Genomic DNA, 19853 nt, shown 5'->3' with positions numbered 1-19853 from the left:
CTATCAGTCAGTTATGAACATAAAGAAAGCCTTAGCTTTATGGAAAAGAAATGGTCCAAAGTGCTGCTATTAGTGCCGACAGACTTGGAACTTTAGGCAGCCGTATCTTGAACTCTCGTTCAGGACAACGTCCTCCCTTCCTTAATTCTGATCAGTTCTCGTCCTACCGCTTATCACATGTTTATTGGGATAAATAAAGTATGATGTGAACATTGTTTGTGAGTCTTGACAGGACGAACATTGCAGGTATAACTAAACCTGGCCAAGTAAGTGTCCAGCATTTTTATTTGTCAACATTGTGCCCAAACTGTTATGTTTTCTTACATGCGTAGAGTGTATTTTCGGAAGAGAAAATTAAGTTCGGAAGTTTTGAGCATCAATGAGCAGCAAAAATATAATTAGTTAAACAACAAGTGACTCAGATATACTTGACAGCATAATAATGGGTTATTTAAAAAGTGATTGGCCATTTTTGGCTCAGTTTCTGGTCAAGTTTTATCTCGGTTCTGTCCCTCGTCTAAGTATGTATGATCAGCTTTGAGGATTCTGAAAACTAGAAGCATCTATTTTCTTTTTATCTCTGCTGAACTTGGATTGGAATGGGAATAACATCCATGTTGTCAAAGTATGATACTTTGATTAAACCAAGTACAGGGTCCTTATCCATTGATCATTTCACTGCAGAGTTAATCAAGGGTAGACTGATGGGTCAACCAACTTCTTTATTCACTCATGAGATGTGGACATTGCTGGCTGGCCAGCATTTATTGTCCATCCCTAGCTGTCTTGCAGAAGGTTGTGGTGAGGTGTTGTAGGTTTGACCAACAATGTCTTTTGGGAGGGCATTCCAGGATTTTGACCCAGCAATGATGAAGGAATGGCGATATCTTTCTAAGTCAGAATATGTGAGTGGATTATAGGGCAACTTGGTGTGCCATGTATCTGCTGCCCATGTCTTCCGAAATGGAAACGATCGTGGGTCTGAAAGGTGCTTTCTAAGGAGCATTGGTGTATTTCTGCAGTTCATCTTGTAGGTAGTGCACGCTACTGCTACTGTGAAGTCTGTATGTACTTTGCATCATTCAAACGCTTCTGTGACAAAGACTCCACAAGTCCACAGGAGAATATTGACCTCTATAACCTGTGTGCAAACAGTTGGATAATGAATATTTGTGTACGTGGTGCTAATCAAGCAAGATGCTTTGTATTGGGTGGTGTCAAGCTTCTTGAGTGTTGGTTGGAGCAGTGTCCATCCAGGCAACAGGAGATTATTTCACTACACTCTTGACATGTCCCTTGAAGATGATAGACAGATTTTGGGAAGTCAGGAGGTGAGTTATCCACCTCAGTATTCCTAGCCTCTGATCTGTTCTTGTAGCCACTATATTTTATATGGTCAGTCCAGGTCATTTTCTGCTCAATAGTAACATGCAGGGTGTAGATAGTAGGAGATTCAGTGATATTAACACCATTGAATATCAAGGAGCAGTGGCAAGATTGTCTTTTATTGGAGATGATTAATGCCTAGCATTTGTGTGGTGTGAATATTACTTGCCATTTATCAGCCCAACCCTGGATATTGTCCACATCTTATTGCATTTGAACATGGACTGCTTCCGTATCTGAGGAAGTGTGAATAGTGCTGAACATTGTGAATGTTCCCACTTCTTATGCTGGAGGGAAGTTTATCGATGAAGCAACTGAAGATGGTTGAGCTGAGGATGCTACCCTGTGGATAGCAGGGCATCACCTGCAGAGATGTCCTGGAGCTGACATGACTCTAACAATCACAACTATCTTCCAATGTGCCAGGTATCACTCCAACCAGCAGAGCTTTCCCCCGATACCCTTTGATTCCAGTTTTGCTAGGGCTCCTTGATGCCACACTTGGTAGAACGTAGATGCCAAGGACTGTCACTCTCTTCTCACCTCTGGAATTCACCTGTTTTATCCATGTTTGAACCAAGGCTGTAATGAGGCCAGGAGCTGAGTCACCCTGATGGAACACAAACTGGGCATCAGTGAGCAGGTTATTGCTGAGAAGGTGCTGCTTGATAGCACTGTTGATGACACCTTCCATCACTTTACCAATAATCAACAGTAGACTGATGGGATGGTAACTGGCCAAGTTGGATTTTTCCTGCTTTATATGTACAGGATGTAGCTGGACAATTTTCCACATTATCAGTTGGATGCCAGTGTTGTGATTATTCTGGAAGAGCTTCCCTATTAGAGCAGCAGGTTCTGGAGCACAAGTCTTCAGTTCTGTTGCCGGAATGTTTTCAGGGCCAGTAGCCTTTGCAGTATCCAGTGTCGCCAACCACTTCTTAGTATCACATGGAATGAATCGAATTAGCTGAAGTCTGGTATGTCTGATGTTGGGGACCAGTGGAAGAGGCCAAGATGGATCTCACACTTCTGACTGAAGATTGCTGTCAAAGCTTTGGTTTTATCTTTTGCACTGATATGCTGGGCTCTTCTGACATTGAGGGTGGGAATGTTTGTGGAACTTCATCCTGCAGTGAGTTGTTTAATTGCTACCATTCACAAGTGGATGTGTCAGGACTGCAGAGCTTAGATCTGATCCGTTGATTGTAGGATCGTTAGCTCTGTCTCTCACTTGCTGCTTATGCTTTTTGACATGCAAGTAGTCCTGTTTGGTAGCTTCACCATGTTGACTCCTCATTTTTAGGTATGCCTGGTGCTGCTCCTGGCATGCCCTCCTACACTGTGCATTGAACCAGAGTTGATCCCCTGCCTTGATGGTAATGGTTGAGTGGGGGATATGCCAGGCCATGGGGTTACAGATTGTGCTGGAGTACAATTCTGTTGCTATTGATGGCCAACAACACCTCATAGATGCCCAGTCCTGAGCTGCTAGATCAGTGTGAAGCCTGTCCCATTTAGCACAGCGATAGTGCTACACAATGCAATGGAAATTATTTTCCACGTGAAGGTGGGACTTTGTCTCCACAAGGACTGTGCAGTCATTACTCTTTCCAATACTGTGATGGACAGATGCATCTGCAGCTGGCAGACTGGTCAGGATCACATCAAGTATGTTTTCCCCTCTTGTTGGCTCTCTCACCACCTGCTGCAGACCCAGTTAAGCAGCTACATTTAGGACCTGGCCAGCTCACAGTGGCACTGCTGCCAAGTCACTCCTGGTGGTGGATATGGTGATTGCAACGAGGTCTGCCAGGTGGACCTGATAGAATAATGAGTTCCCTGATTGGGATTATTAATCTGGTCCAATCAGGGAGCACTGGCTGACAGATATAAATAGCAGTGTTAGGGATTTGGTTCACTCTCAGAGCTGGTTCTGAGGGAGCTGGATTGGTGTCAAGGACTTGCCATGTGTAAACAAAGAATGACTTTGTGGTGGGATACTGGTCTCTGTGGAGTAATTTCAGTGGACATTGAAATCTCCCACCCAGAGGACAATTTGTGCCCTTGCCACCCTTGATTCTTCCTGTAAGTGTTCAATTCGGAAGGGTACTGATTTATCAGCTGAGAGAGGGCAGGATGTGGTAAGCAGCAGGTGGTTTCCTTGCCCGTGTTTCACTTGAAGTCATGAGACTTCACGGAGCCCAGTGTCAGTGTTGAGGACTCCCAGTGCAACACCCTCTGACTGTATACCACTGTGCCTGCACCTCTGATGGGTCTGTCCTGTTGGTGAGACAGGATATATCCAGGGATGGTGATGGTTGTATCTGGGACATTATCTGTCAGGTATGATTCTGAGTCTGACTAGTCTGTGAGACACCTCTCCCTATTATTACCCCAGATGTTAGTAAAGACAACTTTGCAGGGTTGACTGGGCTGTTTTTGCTATTGTCATATGTGTTGCCCAGGTTGATGTCAGGTGCCATCTGGTCTCATTTCTAGCAATTGATATACAACTCAGTGGCTTGCTAGGCCATTTCAGAGGGCCGTTGAGAGCCAACCATATTGCTGTTGGTCTGGAGACACACATAGGCCTGACCAGCTGAGAATAGCAGATTTCCTTCCCTGAAAGATGTTAGTGGGCCAGTTTACCAACAATTGACAATGGTTTCATGGGAATCAGTGGATTCTTAATTCCAGATATTTTTATTTAATTCCAATTCCATCATCTACCATGGCATGATTTAAACCCTGTTCCCCAGCATATTAGAGAGATAATGGGAACTGCGGATGCTGGAGAATCTGAGATAACAAAGTGTGGAGCTGGATGAACACAGCAGGCCAAGCAGCATCTTAGGAGCACAAAAGCTGACGTTTTGGGCTGAGACCCTTTGTCAGGAAAGGGGATGGAGAGAGGGGGAGGTGGATCGAAGATGGATAGAAGAGGAGACAGACAAGTTAAAGGGCCAGGAATGGAGCCAGTAGAGGTGAGTATCGGTGGGGAGTTAGAGAGGGGATAGGTCAGTCCGGAGAGGACGGACAGGTCAAGGGAGTGGGATGAGGTTAGTAGGTGGGAAGTGGAGGTGTGGCCTGAGGTGGGAGGAGGGGATAGGTGAGAGGAAGAACAAGTTAGGGAGGCGGGGACGAGCTGGGCTGGTTTTGGGATGCAGTGGGGGGAGGGGAGATTTTGAAGCTTGTGAAATCCACATTGATACCATTGGGCTGCTGGGTTCCAAAGTGGAATGAGTTGCAGTTCCTGCAACCTTCGGGTGGCATCGTTGTGGCACTGCAGGAGGCTCAGGACGGTCATGTCGTCTAGGAATGGGAGGGGGAAGTTGAAATGGTTTGCAACTGGGAGGTGCAGTTGTCTATTGCAAACCGAGCATAGGTGTTCTGCAAAGTGGACTCCAAGCCTCTGCTTGGTTTCCCTGATGTAGAGGTAGCCACAACAGGTACAGCGGATGCGGTATACCACATTGGCAGATGTGCAGGTGAACATCTGAGAGCATTAGTGATAATGGGAATAGTTCCCATTATCACTGATAGAATTTTAACCTCACTGCGAAGCCTCTTCCAGGGATGCCTAACCTGAAGAAGTTACCCTCCTCCCTCCGGACCAACCTCAGGGAATCTCTCTCCCATTGCAACTCTCTTGTAATCTCTTCGGCCTTGAAACTGCTCGACCATGCCCTGAAGCAAACCAGATACCACAGCCACATCACCTTCCTCAGCACCTGCCTACGGAACCGGATCATCCCCAATGGACTACAGTCCATTTCAGCCTTCCCAGTTTGGCCCCAACCGTGACCACCTCTACACCCAGAATATTCAGACCCTTCAGAAGCGTTTCTCCCTGCGAGTCCTGAAACAGACACTCGCAGCCATGCGCCGGCACCTCCACACACTGCAATCCAGCCTGCCCCAGCTCAAAGCCTCCCTCTCCCAGACCTGCAAAGGACCTCTGCTGTTTTTTATCCTCCGCAGGATCCACAGACTGAACACCCAGTTACACTCAGCTTTACCGGACACCAAAAATCGTAAGTACAACCAACTCACTGGCCCCTGCCACCCACAAGAGGATTCCTGCGCCTCCCAAATCCCGAGTCTGTCCCTGCCCCTCCCCCACCATGCACCCGCTGCCATTGACCATGAGGACACGGCCGGAGACCCCACTGATGACATCACGTCCGCCTCCGCCGGCCACACCACTTCCGGGACCGCTGCTGTAGTCACCGCCTCCACTTCCAGTCACAACACCTCACACACCACCCTCACCGCAGCTGCTGCCGCCCGCCCGGCCCATGGCCGACGGAACCCCGCCCACGGCCGACGACCTCATTGCTCTGCCAACAACCTCCACAGCCAGCAACCCCAGAGAAGACAGTCACACTGAACCCTGCCGCATCTTCACCATCCCCCCAGCCTCCCACTAACTGAGGACGAACGGTCAGTCCTTAGTAAGGGGCTCACCTTTGTCCCCCTACAACCACACATCAACGAATACCAGTCACGATTGGACACAGAACAGTTTTTCTGCCGCCTTCGCCTCCGCGCCTACTTCTTCAACCGGGAACCTAACCCTCCCTCCACTGACCCCTCACCCGCTTCCAACACAAGTCCTCCTCCTGGACGCCACCCCCAGGCCTCCTACCCTCCCTCGACCTCTTCATCTCTAACTGCCGTCGAGACATTAACCGCCTCAACCTCTCCACCCCTCTCACCCACTGCAACCTCTCCCCCGCAGAACGGGCAGTCCTCCGCTCCCTCCGCTCCAACCCCAACCTCACCATCAAACCCGCAGACAAGGGTGGCGCAGTGGTAGTATGGCTCACTGACCTCTATATCACCGAGGCCAGATGCCAACTCTCCGACACCACCTCCTACCGCCCCCTCGATCATGACCCCACACCCGAGCACCAAACCATCATCTCCAACACCATTCATGACCTCATCACCTCAGGGGACCTCCCACCCACAGCCTCCAACCTCATTGTTCCCCAACCCCGCACGACCCGTTTCTATCTCCTTCCCAAAATCCACAAACCTGCCTGCCCTGGTCGACCCATCGTCTCAGCCTGCTCCTGCCCCACCGAACTCATGTCCACCCATTTTCTCCCCTTTGGTCCAGGAACTCCCCACCTACGTCCGTGACACCACCCATGCCCTCCACCTCCTCCAGGACTTCCAATTCCCTGGCCCCCAACACCTCATTTTCACCATGGACGTCCAGTCCCTATACACCTGCATTCCGCATGCAGATGGCCTCAAGGCCCTCCGCTTCTTCCTGTCCCGCAGGCCCGGCCAGTCTCCCTCCACCGACACCCTCATCCGCCTAGCCGAACTCGTCCTCACCCTCAACAACTTCTCTTTCGATTCCTCCCACTTCCTACAGACTAAGGGGGTGGCCCTGGGCCCCAGCTGTGCCTGCCTGTTTGTAGGTTACGTGGAACAGTCCCTCTTCCGCACCTACACAGGCCCCAAACCCCACCTCTTCCTCCGTTATATTGATGACTGTATCGGCGCCGCCTCTTGCTCCCCAGAGGAGCTTGAACAGTTCATCCACTTCACCAACACCTTCCAGCCCAACCTTCAGTTCACCTGGGCCATCTCCAGCACATCCCTCACCTTCCTGGATCTCTCAGTCTCCATCTCAGGCAACCAGCTTGTAACTGATGTCCATTTCAAGCCCACTGACTCCCACAGCGACCTAGAATACACCACCTCCCACCCACCCTCCTGCAAAAATTCCATCCCCTATTCCCAATGCCTCCGCCTCTGCCGCATCTGCTCCCACGATGAGGCATTCCACTCCTGCACATCCCAGATGTCCAAGTTCTTCAAGGACCGCAACTTCCCCCCAAAGTGGTCGAGAACGCCCTTGACCGCGTCTCCTGCATTTCCCGCAACACATCCCTCACGCCCTGCCCCCGCCACAACCGCCCAAAGAGGATCCCCCTCGTTCTCACACACCATCCCACCAACCTCCGGATACAACATATCATCCTCCGACACTTCTGCCATCTACAATCCGACCCCGCCACCCAAGACGTTTTTCCATCCCCACCCCTGCCTACTTTCCGGAGAGACCACACTCTCCGTGACTCCCTTGTTCGCTCCACACTGCCCTCCAACCCTACCACACCCGGCACCTTCCCCTGCAACCGCAGGAAATGCTACACTTGCCCCCACACCACCTCCCTCACCCCTATCCCAGGCCCCAAGATGACTTTCCACGTTAAGCAGAAGTTCACCTGCACATCTACCAATGTGGTCTACTGCATCCACTGTACCCGGTGCGGCTTCCTCTACATTGGGGAAACCAAGTGGAGGCTTGGGGACCACTTTGCAGAACACCTCTGCTCGGTTCGCAATAAACAACTGCACCTCCCAGTTGCAAACCATTTCCACTCCCCCTCCCATTTTTTTAGATGACATGTCCATCATGGGCCTCATGCAGTGCCACAATGATGCCACCCGAAGGTTGCAGGAACAGCAACTCATATTCTGCTTGGGAACCCTGCAGCCCAATGGTATCAATGTGGACTTCACCAGCTTCAAAATCTCCCCTTCCCCCACTGCACCACACAACCAGCCCAGCTCTTCCCCTCCACCCACTGCATCCCAAAACCAGTCCAACCTGTCTCTGCCTCCCTAACCTGTTCTTCCTCTCGCCCATCCCTTCCTCCCACCCCAAGCCGCACCTCCATCTCCTACCTACCAACCTCATCCCACCTCCTTGACCTGTCCGTCGTCCCTGGACTGACCTATCCCCTCCCTACCTCCCCACCTGTACTCTCCTCTCCACCTATCTTCTTTTCTGTCCATCTTCGGTCTGCCTCCCCCCTCTCCCTATTTATTCCAGAATCCTCACCCCATCCCCCTCTCTGATGAAGGGTCTAGGCCCAAAATGTCAGCTTTTGTGCTCCTGAGATGCTGCTTGACCTGCTGTGTTCATCCAGCCTCACATTTTATTATCTGAGAGCATTAGCTGAGTTTCTGGATTACTTATCTGGCGATAATACCATGAGGCCATTTTGTCTCAATACCATTTGGGGCTGGCTCCCATTCCAGTATAACTATTCTTTTGAGCAACTGGACATCCTCCCAACAAGGTGACACTGTACATTCCTACCATTACTGTGAGTTTCTGCCCCCTTGTGGTAAAATATATCATCAGCAATTGATGTACTTTACAACTATAAGGGTGTTTTCTGTATGCATCTGTCATATCAGGTGGAATTTTACATTTTTATGGCTAAGAGTGAGTCTTGTTGAATTTGGAGTGATTCGCACCACAAGACCAAGTAAATTTTCTCATGCTTTCTTATCAAACTCATTGCATAATTTGGTAATTCAAGTCTCATGCAAGTATAACCTCCAATTCCCACCCCATCTTACCATTTGCCATTCTTGGAACAACTTGCTACTCACTGGAGACCCCAGAATTGAGCAGTATCCCTGACAGAATAAAGTCCGTTGTGCACTCAAACAAATGCTGTCAGCCAGGATCTGCCCTGCACAATTCCTGACAACTGCGTCAGACAAGACTGACAGGGGAAAATTGGTGCTTTGCTTTGCATGCAGGATCCTAGAGGCCCTGCTGGATGGTGTGTTGTGTAGACTGGGTTTCTTTTCTTCCAGCACCAACAGAGGCAGTCCAGACACAAGACCATTCCATCCTGGGTTGTACCTGATTATAGTTCAGCATTCAGTCATCTGAGGAATGCCCACCACCATTGCAAGAAGGTCAAAGTCCATTCCACCAGCATTAGTGCAACCACCTTCACTCCAATACTCCACACTCACTCTATCTACTGTAGCCACCTCTCAGCAAAGCTCGTACTGTACGACTCCCACTGTTGCCTGCAACATCTTCCAACACCCACCTCAACCTACATCACCATCATCCCTGCATGTCCTCTCTCCTGTCTAGTTGCTCACTCAAGACCCCTCTCCGCCCGTACCAACAGCAATAGTTATGTCACTCACATCCATCCTCTGTAATAACGCCTTTTCTCTCATTCCAGCAAGAAAGCAGTCCACAATAGGACTGAAAGACTCGAGATAGGTGGTGTGCTGTAAATTATTCAGCTCCTCATCCCTTATCAGAAAAGAATCCTGATCAGAACCTAGACCAACATTGGAGGCTGCCCCTTACTTACTGTACCCTTGAGGGGACAAGTGCAAAAAGGTATTGCAAGGCAGGGATGCTATGAGTGTTTTGGTAGGCTCCAAATGTGTGAGCACCAAAACAGTGAGCAAAGAGCCTAGATCATGCACCCTGGTCCAATATATCAGCTGGGTGCATGTCTGAGTGCAAACTCTACTTGATAATTGCCAGTGCAGCCTGAGGTGTAGCAATAAAGTGAAGTGTCCTGTAAATGGATCAAAGATGTTTTGAGAAGATTTGTAGCTCAGGTTGAGGTTCTGGATGTGAGTTTGCTCGCTGAGCTGGAAGGTTAGTTTTTAGACGTTTCGTCACCATTCTAGGTACCATCATCAATGAGCCTCCGACGAAGCGCTGGTGTTATGCCCCGCTTTCTATTTCTGTTTAGCCTAAACAGATAAATAGAAAGCGGGACATAACACCAGCGCTTCGTCGGAGGCTCACTGATGCTGTTACCTAGAATGGTGACGAAACGTCTGAAAACTAACCTTCCAGCTCAGCGAGCAAACTCACATCCAGGATCAAAGATGTGCCACGAAGATTCACAGATGGCAGTATAGATGTCAATGTCCATGGACATAGAGTGCATATGGCCGGTGCGCATGGAATTTTCCAATGTTTAGGTGCCTGATGCCCAACATGGAGGTTTTTGGAGCAAGTGGCAGGTTCAATCTGCTGTGAACCCACTCTGCTTTCCATATCAAGTTTTCCTGATGGCTAGTTTATACAGAGAGTTTTATAAGTTCACAACCCATGATGAGTTGAGCTCTTAACAAGGCATTTAACCAAAAAGAACGTGTGTCATTTGGGAATCTGCTGTTGCCAAATGAGGAATGCATATATGATGTGGTGAGATGACTTAAGGTTCTGCCCATCATATCTTTTGGAAGCATTGCAGTTGAATGAGACACATTTACAGAGTTAACAATTTAGTGTTTAAATGAGTTAGAGTAAATCAGAAGTAACTTGGAGACATTAAGGGCTCCAGATGCTGGAAGCCAGAGTCTGTAGGTATGAGGCTGGAAATGCACAACGGGTCAGACAGAGTCTGAGGAATGGGTAAGTCAATGTTTCAGGCCGAAACCCTTTATCAGGACTGATTGGCCTGAAATGTTGACTTAGCTGTTCGTACGATACTGTCTGACCTGCTGTGCTTTTCCAGCTTCCTGCCTCTAGATTAAGTCATAAGTAAGTTAATTGAATGTACTTACAACAAGGAGTAAATAAACAGAAAATTTAAATCACTCAAATTTATTTCTTTTTCAAAGCTGCCAATGTACCAAACCATAATTTGCAGCATGTAACATGATTAAGCTATTGCCAAATACTCTTCTAAATTGGGCCTCAGGCGCTGAAAAGAAAAATGAGTCTTTGCAATAATTCCTCCATGGGCCAGAAGCATTCAAGTTTGTAAAACAAAAAAACAATTTTTGTGCTTTTAAAGTCTAAGCAAGTGTTAAAATGTGGTTAGCAGTCCAAATCAAACTTGTAATCTGGGTCTGTGCCTGTAGGGGTTGGGGCCGGGGGTGCAGGGGAAGCTGAAGCTACCCACCCACAAATGGCAAGTAGCCAATTCAGTCACATAAAGGTCTGATAAGGGTACATTACTGACCCAGGCTGGAATTTTTCGGTTGGCTGCTGAAAGAAAAATGGCTGAGGGACAGAGGTGACCTTGCTGAGGCAGACACGTGGTCAACCTCTCCCTGGGATCTGTCATGGTCAGCTACAAGCCCTTCAGGATCTCTCTCTGCCAACTACATCGGCTTCCATATTGACATAACAACCAGGGTGTTCAGTGAGTATTTGCTAATTATTGTTAATGATAATTCACACAGTGAAAATTTTTTGAAAAAAATGACTTGAACTTCACGTGACTGTATGAAAGGATTGCAAGAAACAAATGAAATGCTATCTAAATATGTTTCAGCAGGCAACTTATACTGTAAACTGGAGACAACAAATTTCCAGAGATAGTAGGAACTGCAGATGCTGGAGAATCTGAGATACAGGGTGTAGAGCTGGATGAACACAACAGGCGAAGCAGCATCAGAGGAGCAGGAATGCTGATGTTTCGGGCGTAGACCCTTCTTCAGAAAAATTTCCATTTAGCTTCCAATACAACTGAAGATTTTCTGCTATTCTTGTATTTTATGCTATCTCTTAAGTGCCCTCTGTACTCTCTGGAAATCAGTCCCAGTTTACACTTGGCTCCTGAGAGCTTGTTTTCTTCTTATTCTCCTAGCCAAGTAACTTCTAATCACAGAATTTAAGATTACACTGGGGATTCCTTCCAATAAGCCAAGTTAAGTGAACCTTCTGACTTTCTATAACTCTTCACAAACTTTGATTTGAGCATTAGCTCCCTGTCACGTTCTGTGTGATGAGTAGTACTGTTAACATTTTATCTACTTCAGTTTCAGTACTGACTGCCTCTATCATCTACTGTCTATCTGTCAGTTTGCTACACAGTGTCTCGGTGTCTGACAGTTTCAGGGATATCTTGGAAACGCTGTTTACTTGAGGTTGCTATGGCTTTCAATGGACTTTTCCTTCTCAAAGCTCATCGCCATGGCAGTGTGACTCACGTGGACCTTGTATCCAGATAGAACTTTTAATTAGCTATCTTCTAGACACTTCCAATTCTATTCTCTTAAGGAAATGAACAGACGGTTAACTTTGCTTTTCTTCCACAGATACTGCCAGATCTGCTGAGTGTTTCCAATTTTTGCTTTTTGTTCCATCCCATGTTGTTACTAGCTAATAGTTTCAGCAACATGGCAGGCAAAAATGTTTTGAGCAATAGGATACGAGATAAGAGTCTAGCTACTGAAGAATGCAATTAGATGCCTGTTACGAAAATTCTGCCACATCTTGAGGATATTGAAGAAGATATAAACAGACAGCATCAGGAAATAATTATAACAATGGGAAACTATTTGATAAATAGTGGACTGGAAATTTTTTGTATCTTTTGAGAAATGTATTGAAAGGTCACTACTATTTAATTGTGTGGTACATAGTAACAATTCCTGTCACAGCATAGCCCTTCCAGTTTTGCATACAGTGAGATACTACTGAAGAAGATAAACTTTTGATAATTTGATAGGGAAGAACATTGTACATGTCCAATTATTATTCTATATTCTATAGAGTGTTTGAATATATCATTGGAAATAGCCTGTAATTATGATGTGTTTGTAGGTCTCAAGCATGTCTGGATTATTTCAGAGTAAATGAGATATTTTTGGAGTGTCATTACTCTTGTGTGAAAATTAATAGTCAATTTGAACAAAACAAGGCACAGACAAAAAAATTAGTCAAATGTCAAAATAATAGTGTAATTTTCCCAGTTACTGAATGATGTAGGCATTGATCAGAAAATTGCAAGAATCCCGTGAGATTGATGGTATTGAGATTTCCAAAGTCAGCAGCAAAAAATGAGATTCTCCATCATGAACCTTTTTGCATAGATTAGCAACTAGAACAGCAACATGAGAAAATAGAAGGCAACGGTTCCTGACATAAGTCTTGAGTGGAGACCTCATAACTCTGGCCCTCCATCTTGAACACAGGCACCAACACCTCAGGGCATGCTCCATGGGAGCAACCACCTGCACACATCCTCATTCCATCAGTACCACCAGGTTCCTGTCATCAAAGTGGGATGACAACTTTCTTCCATCCAGTGTGTTTGGGCCAATTGACAGGAACTGTGCAGGCATCTGATTGTTGGCTTGGTGCATGTTGGACTTTAAAGATATTGCTGGTGCCAGGGATCCTGGCTTGTCCAGGCAGAAGCCAGAGCTTCTGCCAATGAGGCGTGATGTAAAATAATGAGATGAATTTGGAATGATAATTTGGAAAATCTCACAGCTTCGGAGAGAGAAATTCTCCATAAAACACACCAAAATTGACACTTAGCCAATTTCTGGTAAGTTTCAGACAAGTATGCATTGTCAGCCTCAGTGATAAATATTGGCCAGAACAAGGGAAGAACTATGTCACCACGAGGTCTACATTGCTTACCTGTACTTTCAAATGGGTTGGGAAATATGATACTACTAGCTGTTCAGTGCTGCCTTAATAATGTCCTGAAATGTCAGTGTAGATTATGTGGACGAGACCTCAAAATTGAGCTCAAATGAATTGAGCAGCTATCCTTGGTGGTCCAAAGTCTCCATCGTGCTTACACATCAAGGAAACATAAATGAAGAATGTAACTCATTTAACTGGAATAGACAAAAAAACTGATGTATTCCTAATAAATAAATAATGGTGTTAGGTTTTCGGTTGAATTACCCAAGAAGTATTTCAAAGGGCACTGTTAGTTGAATAAAGTATAATGAAACATTTATGTATAATTCATATATTTGTTAATTTAGATGAGTACTTTGAATATATGTTGTGAAAAATTATTTTGCTGTGATATCTGTTTGCTTTCGGTACTGTGAAATAATTGTGAAGACTTATTTATTCAGTGAACATTTTGAACTAGTTAGTGGGGCATTTTAGATTACACTTTCAAAGAACGATAGAAGAAAATGTTGCTTTGCTTCCCTTGTCTTCCTTAGCAATACCTATTTTCCTGCAAGTTTCACTATTTTGAATTAGTGGCAGTGAAACAACTTTAAATTGCATCTTTGATAGCTTGATCCATTTTCACAGGACAGGACTGACTGACAGGTTCACAGACTTGTGCATCATATGTCTGACCTTGGACAAATGATGTCAACAGACTGAATTGAGACAACACCCCAAATCCTTTAGAAGTACACTCCAAATAAAAGACTAGAACGTTCATTTTTGATTCAAGAAAAATGTGTGTGCTATGAGCAGGAAACTGAGCTTGGAAAACCTGATCTGCGCAAAAAAGAATTTGAAAAGTTTTCCTCCGATGTCTTGACAATTGATAGGACAGTTTCATCTTGTCTAATGATTTTCCTGAGGTTGAGATATGTTGTCAAGTTTCAGAAACAAAATAAGTAACTCCGTTTATAACAAAATACATGTAGTTTTCATAAGAGTTGATGAAAAATGGTTAATGCAAGACCGATCCTGCCTAAATACTGTACAATTCATTTCCAGGTTATTGGTCTCATTGATGTCTTCACACCAGCTCTCACACTGGATGGATTTAATGATTTGTAAGTGCTGTGAAAATATACGGAGTATGTCACATAGCAGCCAAAATCACATCAAGCCATTAAGAATTATCAGTTATGCTGTTTCCGTGCAGATAATGCTTAATTAGATAATACCTGAGAATGACAACCAAACCATCTTATTACAAGCAATGATATACATTAAAATAAGCATTGGACTGGGATTGAAGTGGTGACGCACAGCTGAAATTTGATGGCACGCTTTCAAAAGAATGATGTTTAATTATGCATTGCTTTTATAAAGTCAAGTCCCTGAGATCAATGATTGCTTTTTTCCAGGTTACCTTTGCCCAAGTTAGTTTAAGTGTTGATTGGTGTTTTACGGCTTAAAATTTGATAGAATTGGAATCAAGGATTGGTACGTTATACTAGATTATTTTTAAATAGCTGCACTGATCTAAATACACGTAATCCGACTTTCAAGTGATACACGTTGACTGAATTTATGTAGCTAATTGTCATTTAATGTAAACAATTGCTCACCTTATCTTGAAGCATTTTGTCTTTAGCTACTTAGTAATGCCATTTATGGATGCTGATTTGAGCAAAGTCATGGGAAAACTAACAGAAGACAAAATTCAGTATCTTTTATATCAGATATTGAAAGGTCTTAAGGTAAGAAACAAAAATATATTGATAACTTGATTTTTTGGAAGCATTGTTTCAAAGCATTATGAAAAGCATAAAAATAAAGTAAATATATAAAATGAAAGTACAATACATTATGACTATTTTAATGCACAAATATGTAAAAACAACATTGTGCAAGTTGAGTCATGTCAAATGGCCTTTTGTTCATTTTCTGATCGGTATCAGATACTGCGGCAATGATGAATCACTGGGCCAGCCCTTGTATAAAATGCATGAAGGGGAACAACAATTCAGTACCCTAATATGAGAGCAGACAAGTGGGATTAATTAGAAAGTTCTATAGATGAGCAACACAGACACTTCTTAGCAAATGACGTTCTGTGATTCCATGTAAAACATTAACATTATTAAAATATAATGCTTTTCATAATGGACTGCTTCAGAAAAATTGTTGTTTCCTGTCTTTCTTATTGAATGCCTTTGCATTTCTCATGTTGGACCTTCGCTTGTTACATTACGAAATGGATGCTGAGATTTCAGTTATGAGGATGTCTGACAAACTTGATTGAGTATTTTAATGAAGTAACCAATAGCATTGATGAGCACAGAGCAGTAAACGTTGTTTACTTGGACTTAGTAAAGTTTTTGACAAGGTTCTACATGGTAGACTAATTAGTAAAGCTAGAACACAAGGGTTTCAGGGTGAGCTTCTAATTGGAATACTCAATACTTCATTAAAATACTCAATCAAGTTTGTCAGAAATGGTTTCCCATGCTGACTGTCCCTAATCAATCCTTGCTCGCCTTGAGATTCCCAGTTTTAGACAGCTGAAACATCCCAGTTGTTCACACTGAGATTCCTAGTTTGGACAGCGGGAACAAAATCGACTTCATGGTAGGAGATAGCGTGTGATGGGGGAGGGTTGTTTTTTGCATTGGAAGCCGACGATCAGCAGTGTTCCACAAGATTGGCTTTGGATCCATTTTTGTTTGTCATTTATATAAATGATTTTGATGAGAATGCAGGAGGCATGGTTAATAAGTTTCCAGATGACACTAAAATTGGTGATATAGTGGACAGTGAAGAAGGTTACCAAGAGATCTGGATAATTTGGGTCAATGGCTGAGGGGGACAGGTGGATAAATGTGATGTATTGCATTTTGATAGGACTTATACAATTAATGGTAGGGTCCTGCGTAGTATTGGAGAACAGAGACACGTAGGGTTCAGGTGCCTAACTCTTTGAAATTTGTGTCACAGGTAGGCAAGTTGGCTAAGAAGGTGTTTAATATGCTTGTCTTCATTGCTCAGACTTTTGAGTATAGGAGTTAGGACAACATGTTCAGGTTGTATGGGATATTGGTGAGGCCTCTTCTGGAACACTGCGCCATTCTGGACACCTTGTTATAGGAAGGATGTTATTAAGCTGGAGAAGGTTCAGAAGAGATGTGCCAGGATGTTATTGGGATTGGATAGTTTGAGATATAAAAAGGCTGGGTCATTTTTCACTGGAGCGAAGGAGGTTGACAGATGACCTTATTGTGCTTTATAAAATCATGAGGGGCATGGATAAGGTGAATGACAAGGGTCTTTTCCCTAGGGTAAGGGAGTTCAGAACTAGGGGGTGTATTTTTAAGGTGAGAGAACAGTTTAAAAAGGACATGAGTGGTTTATGTGTGGAATGAACTGCCAGAAAAAGGGGTGGATATAGGAACAGTTTAAAAGACATTTGGATAAGCTCATGAATAGGAAACATTTGGAGGGATAAGGGCAGGCAGGTGGGACTAGTTCACGGAACATAACCGACATGGACTGGTTGGACCTTAGGGTCTGTTTCCATGCTGTATGACTCTGTGATTCTGTGGATGGATTAGCTTGTTGGGCATTGCTAACCTTTAGGCCCAAGATCATGAGAAAATTTATTTCAATGATGCTGTTTTTGTGTTGATCTACAGTGGGAGCTAAACATGTAATGAAAAGAAATGTGAAGTTAATTGTTGCCAAGTCGTTCCTACTCATTAGAACATTCAAAAAAATGTATTTTTGTGCAAAGTGGGATTTTGCTTTTTGACATGAATTCATAAGTAGACATTATGTAAAAGAAAAGAGTATAAGTAGCACGAAGAAAACACACATGGAAGTTTTCATCATGGCTCATGTTATTGTTGGTAATAGCCCAGGCCTTTATTTTGTATGTTAGGATAACATTCAGAAATACAATCGAAATAAAATGCAAAAACATCTTTAACACTGGTTTATGAGACCCCAGGAAGACTATTATTCCAGCATACCATTGGGCATTTCAGACGTCTGGTTCAGCAGCACAGTTCAACTATTGAAATCTATCTGGATTTCCACTTTTAACGCAAATGCTGCATGATTATATGATGTGTGTTCTATTCTGTTTTTTTTTAAGAAAGGGCTGCTGTGATGACCATCTCCCTCCAAAGGGAGACCCTGGCAGCAAATTGCAAATATTATCTCTTCTAATTTTGAGGATAATTCAGAAAGATGTGATTTCTGAATGGAGATAGCTATCCTTCAATTTTTGTTTTCTCTTCTCATAAGCTGTAGGAATTTAGAGCAGCCAGCATGCCAAATTGGGCTCATGAAACTATCTTGTATTACTATGTAACATAGCATGTTTGCAGATCAATGCACTACACCATGTACTTGCCTTATGGATTTTTTTTCCATTTCATCTATTTCGAAACTACTGGCTCAAATTCCCTTTCACTTATACAGAATTTAAACTGAACTTTCTGATTTGATTGATTTACTATGACTAAAACAAGAACATTTTAATTAAGTGAAATAATTATAACAATATTTTGATGGTAGATATTGTTCATTTTTCTTTCAGTATATTCATTCAACCGGAATAATCCATAGGGTAAGCTCATTTAAAATATTTCTTATTGGGAAGAATATAGAGAATCGATGTACCATCTGGGGGAAAGTTTCGTTTATCTGTTATAAATTTGGGTAATATGTAGAGTACAACGCTGTCTCATTTATGAATATCTGCTTCAGATGGTTGTGGAGCTGGGGGAGTGTGATCTATAGGGACAGTAGTTCGTATGTGTTATATGACTTAATATGTTAGAAAATAATAAAGCCCATGTTATTGATAGAAATAATTTCAGTTGGTCACTGGACTATTATGCACTTGTACTTAATCTGTTGTAATGGGTTCACCATTCGGCAGCCTTGTAAACAAAGCACTTGTGAATTTGTTCTGTCCTGAATGTGTGTAACTTGCCGGAGACAGGAGGTTGAGAGGTTTACAAAAATGCAGTAGATTGCAGCCTGTGTCAACCAGTGAAGCTTCACAGCCTTCTTCCAAAAGCAGGGGTTGACTTCAGCGGCAAGTATAAAATGTGTCAAACCAGGCAGCAAAAAGGAAAGTAAATACTCGGCCTTATCTTCGAGACACGGAACAAATGTAGATTGCTTACATGGAAAGACACAAAAGCTGAACTGTTCTTGGGAGAGAATATTTTCATTATTTTACTTGCGAAGTTCGGTTTGTTCCAGTGTCTTGCAGTACAAGACCTGTGCCAAAATAAATCACTTTCTATCCATCTAACTGTACTCAACAAGGAAGCAAGTGATGTACCCTATGTTAAATTCCATTGCAAAATTCAAGGAATTTTCCTTCCTGTATTATAAGCCACTAGTAAATAAACAAATCAGGTGACTATTAATCTGTATTTGACAAATTGAGATGTGGAACTCTATAGAAACTGTTTACAAATCCATTGAACTCATTCACGTTAGCTCACCTAAAAACTATTCATTTATTTACACAACACAGTCTTTTTTCAAATGTGCACTGGCTACAACTGCCATTAAAGCACTTTTACTCTTCATCAGTGTCTCTGCCTTGAATTTCATTGAATGAAAAAGTCCCTACAAAACCACTGTAGGTTATGGCAATCCCCATTGGTATGTTAAAATGTACAACACTGCCCATAGAACTCTGACCACTGCATAGTTTTATAGTTCAAAAAACAGTAAGAAAGGTGTTAATAATCAGGGCAAAAAATGCCACATATATTTTGCTGTAAATTCTTAATGTGGTTTTAATAAATTGCTTTATTTTAAGTTTTAAATCATCATTTTTCATGAAACTATAAAGTTGTGTTGTTTCCCCAAGGTGTGTTTGAATTGACACAGTCATTCTGCATTTCTCATTTTTAACAATTGACTATTTTGAAATTGTAATAAACCAGGAAATGACAAAATTTATTATCAGAAGTGGCTGGGCGGTCAGAGGGTGAGATGTTTGATTTATATGACGAATGTAGACTCAGACACATGTTGCAGAAAATGGGAACAAAAACAATATTGCTGGAGAGGCTCAGCAGGTCTGGCAGCATCTGTGAAGGAAAAAGCAGAGTTATCGTTTTGAGTCCAGTGACTCTTCCTCAGAGCAGGAAATGGGACTGCCTTATGCATTGGAGCAGCTTATACAGCACACTTTGTAGTATTAATTACCAACTTTTTACTTTTTGTGTGACCTTGAACTGGAAACATAAGGGTG

The 19853-nt window shown here is 43.6% G+C and overlaps 1 protein-coding gene across 2 annotated transcripts in view; it reads left to right on the top strand.

Moving 5' to 3' along the window:
* The window catches only part of LOC125463010 (mitogen-activated protein kinase 13-like), a 78709-nt gene that overhangs the window by 27094 nt on the left and 31762 nt on the right, over nt 1-19853 (top strand). For both annotated transcript variants that reach the window (XM_059653409.1, XM_048553609.2), the window contains exons 3-5: nt 14639-14697; nt 15225-15330; nt 18171-18200. In XM_059653409.1, the coding sequence (XP_059509392.1) occupies nt 14639-14697; nt 15225-15330; nt 18171-18200 (195 nt within the window). The remainder of the gene's footprint in view (nt 1-14638; nt 14698-15224; nt 15331-18170; nt 18201-19853) is intronic.

This window comes from Stegostoma tigrinum, chromosome 21, assembly GCF_030684315.1.
Source record: "Stegostoma tigrinum isolate sSteTig4 chromosome 21, sSteTig4.hap1, whole genome shotgun sequence".
Taxonomy (NCBI): domain Eukaryota; kingdom Metazoa; phylum Chordata; class Chondrichthyes; order Orectolobiformes; family Stegostomatidae; genus Stegostoma; species Stegostoma tigrinum.
Note: the sequence above shows the minus strand (reverse complement) of the source record. Positions and strands in the feature narration are given on the sequence as shown.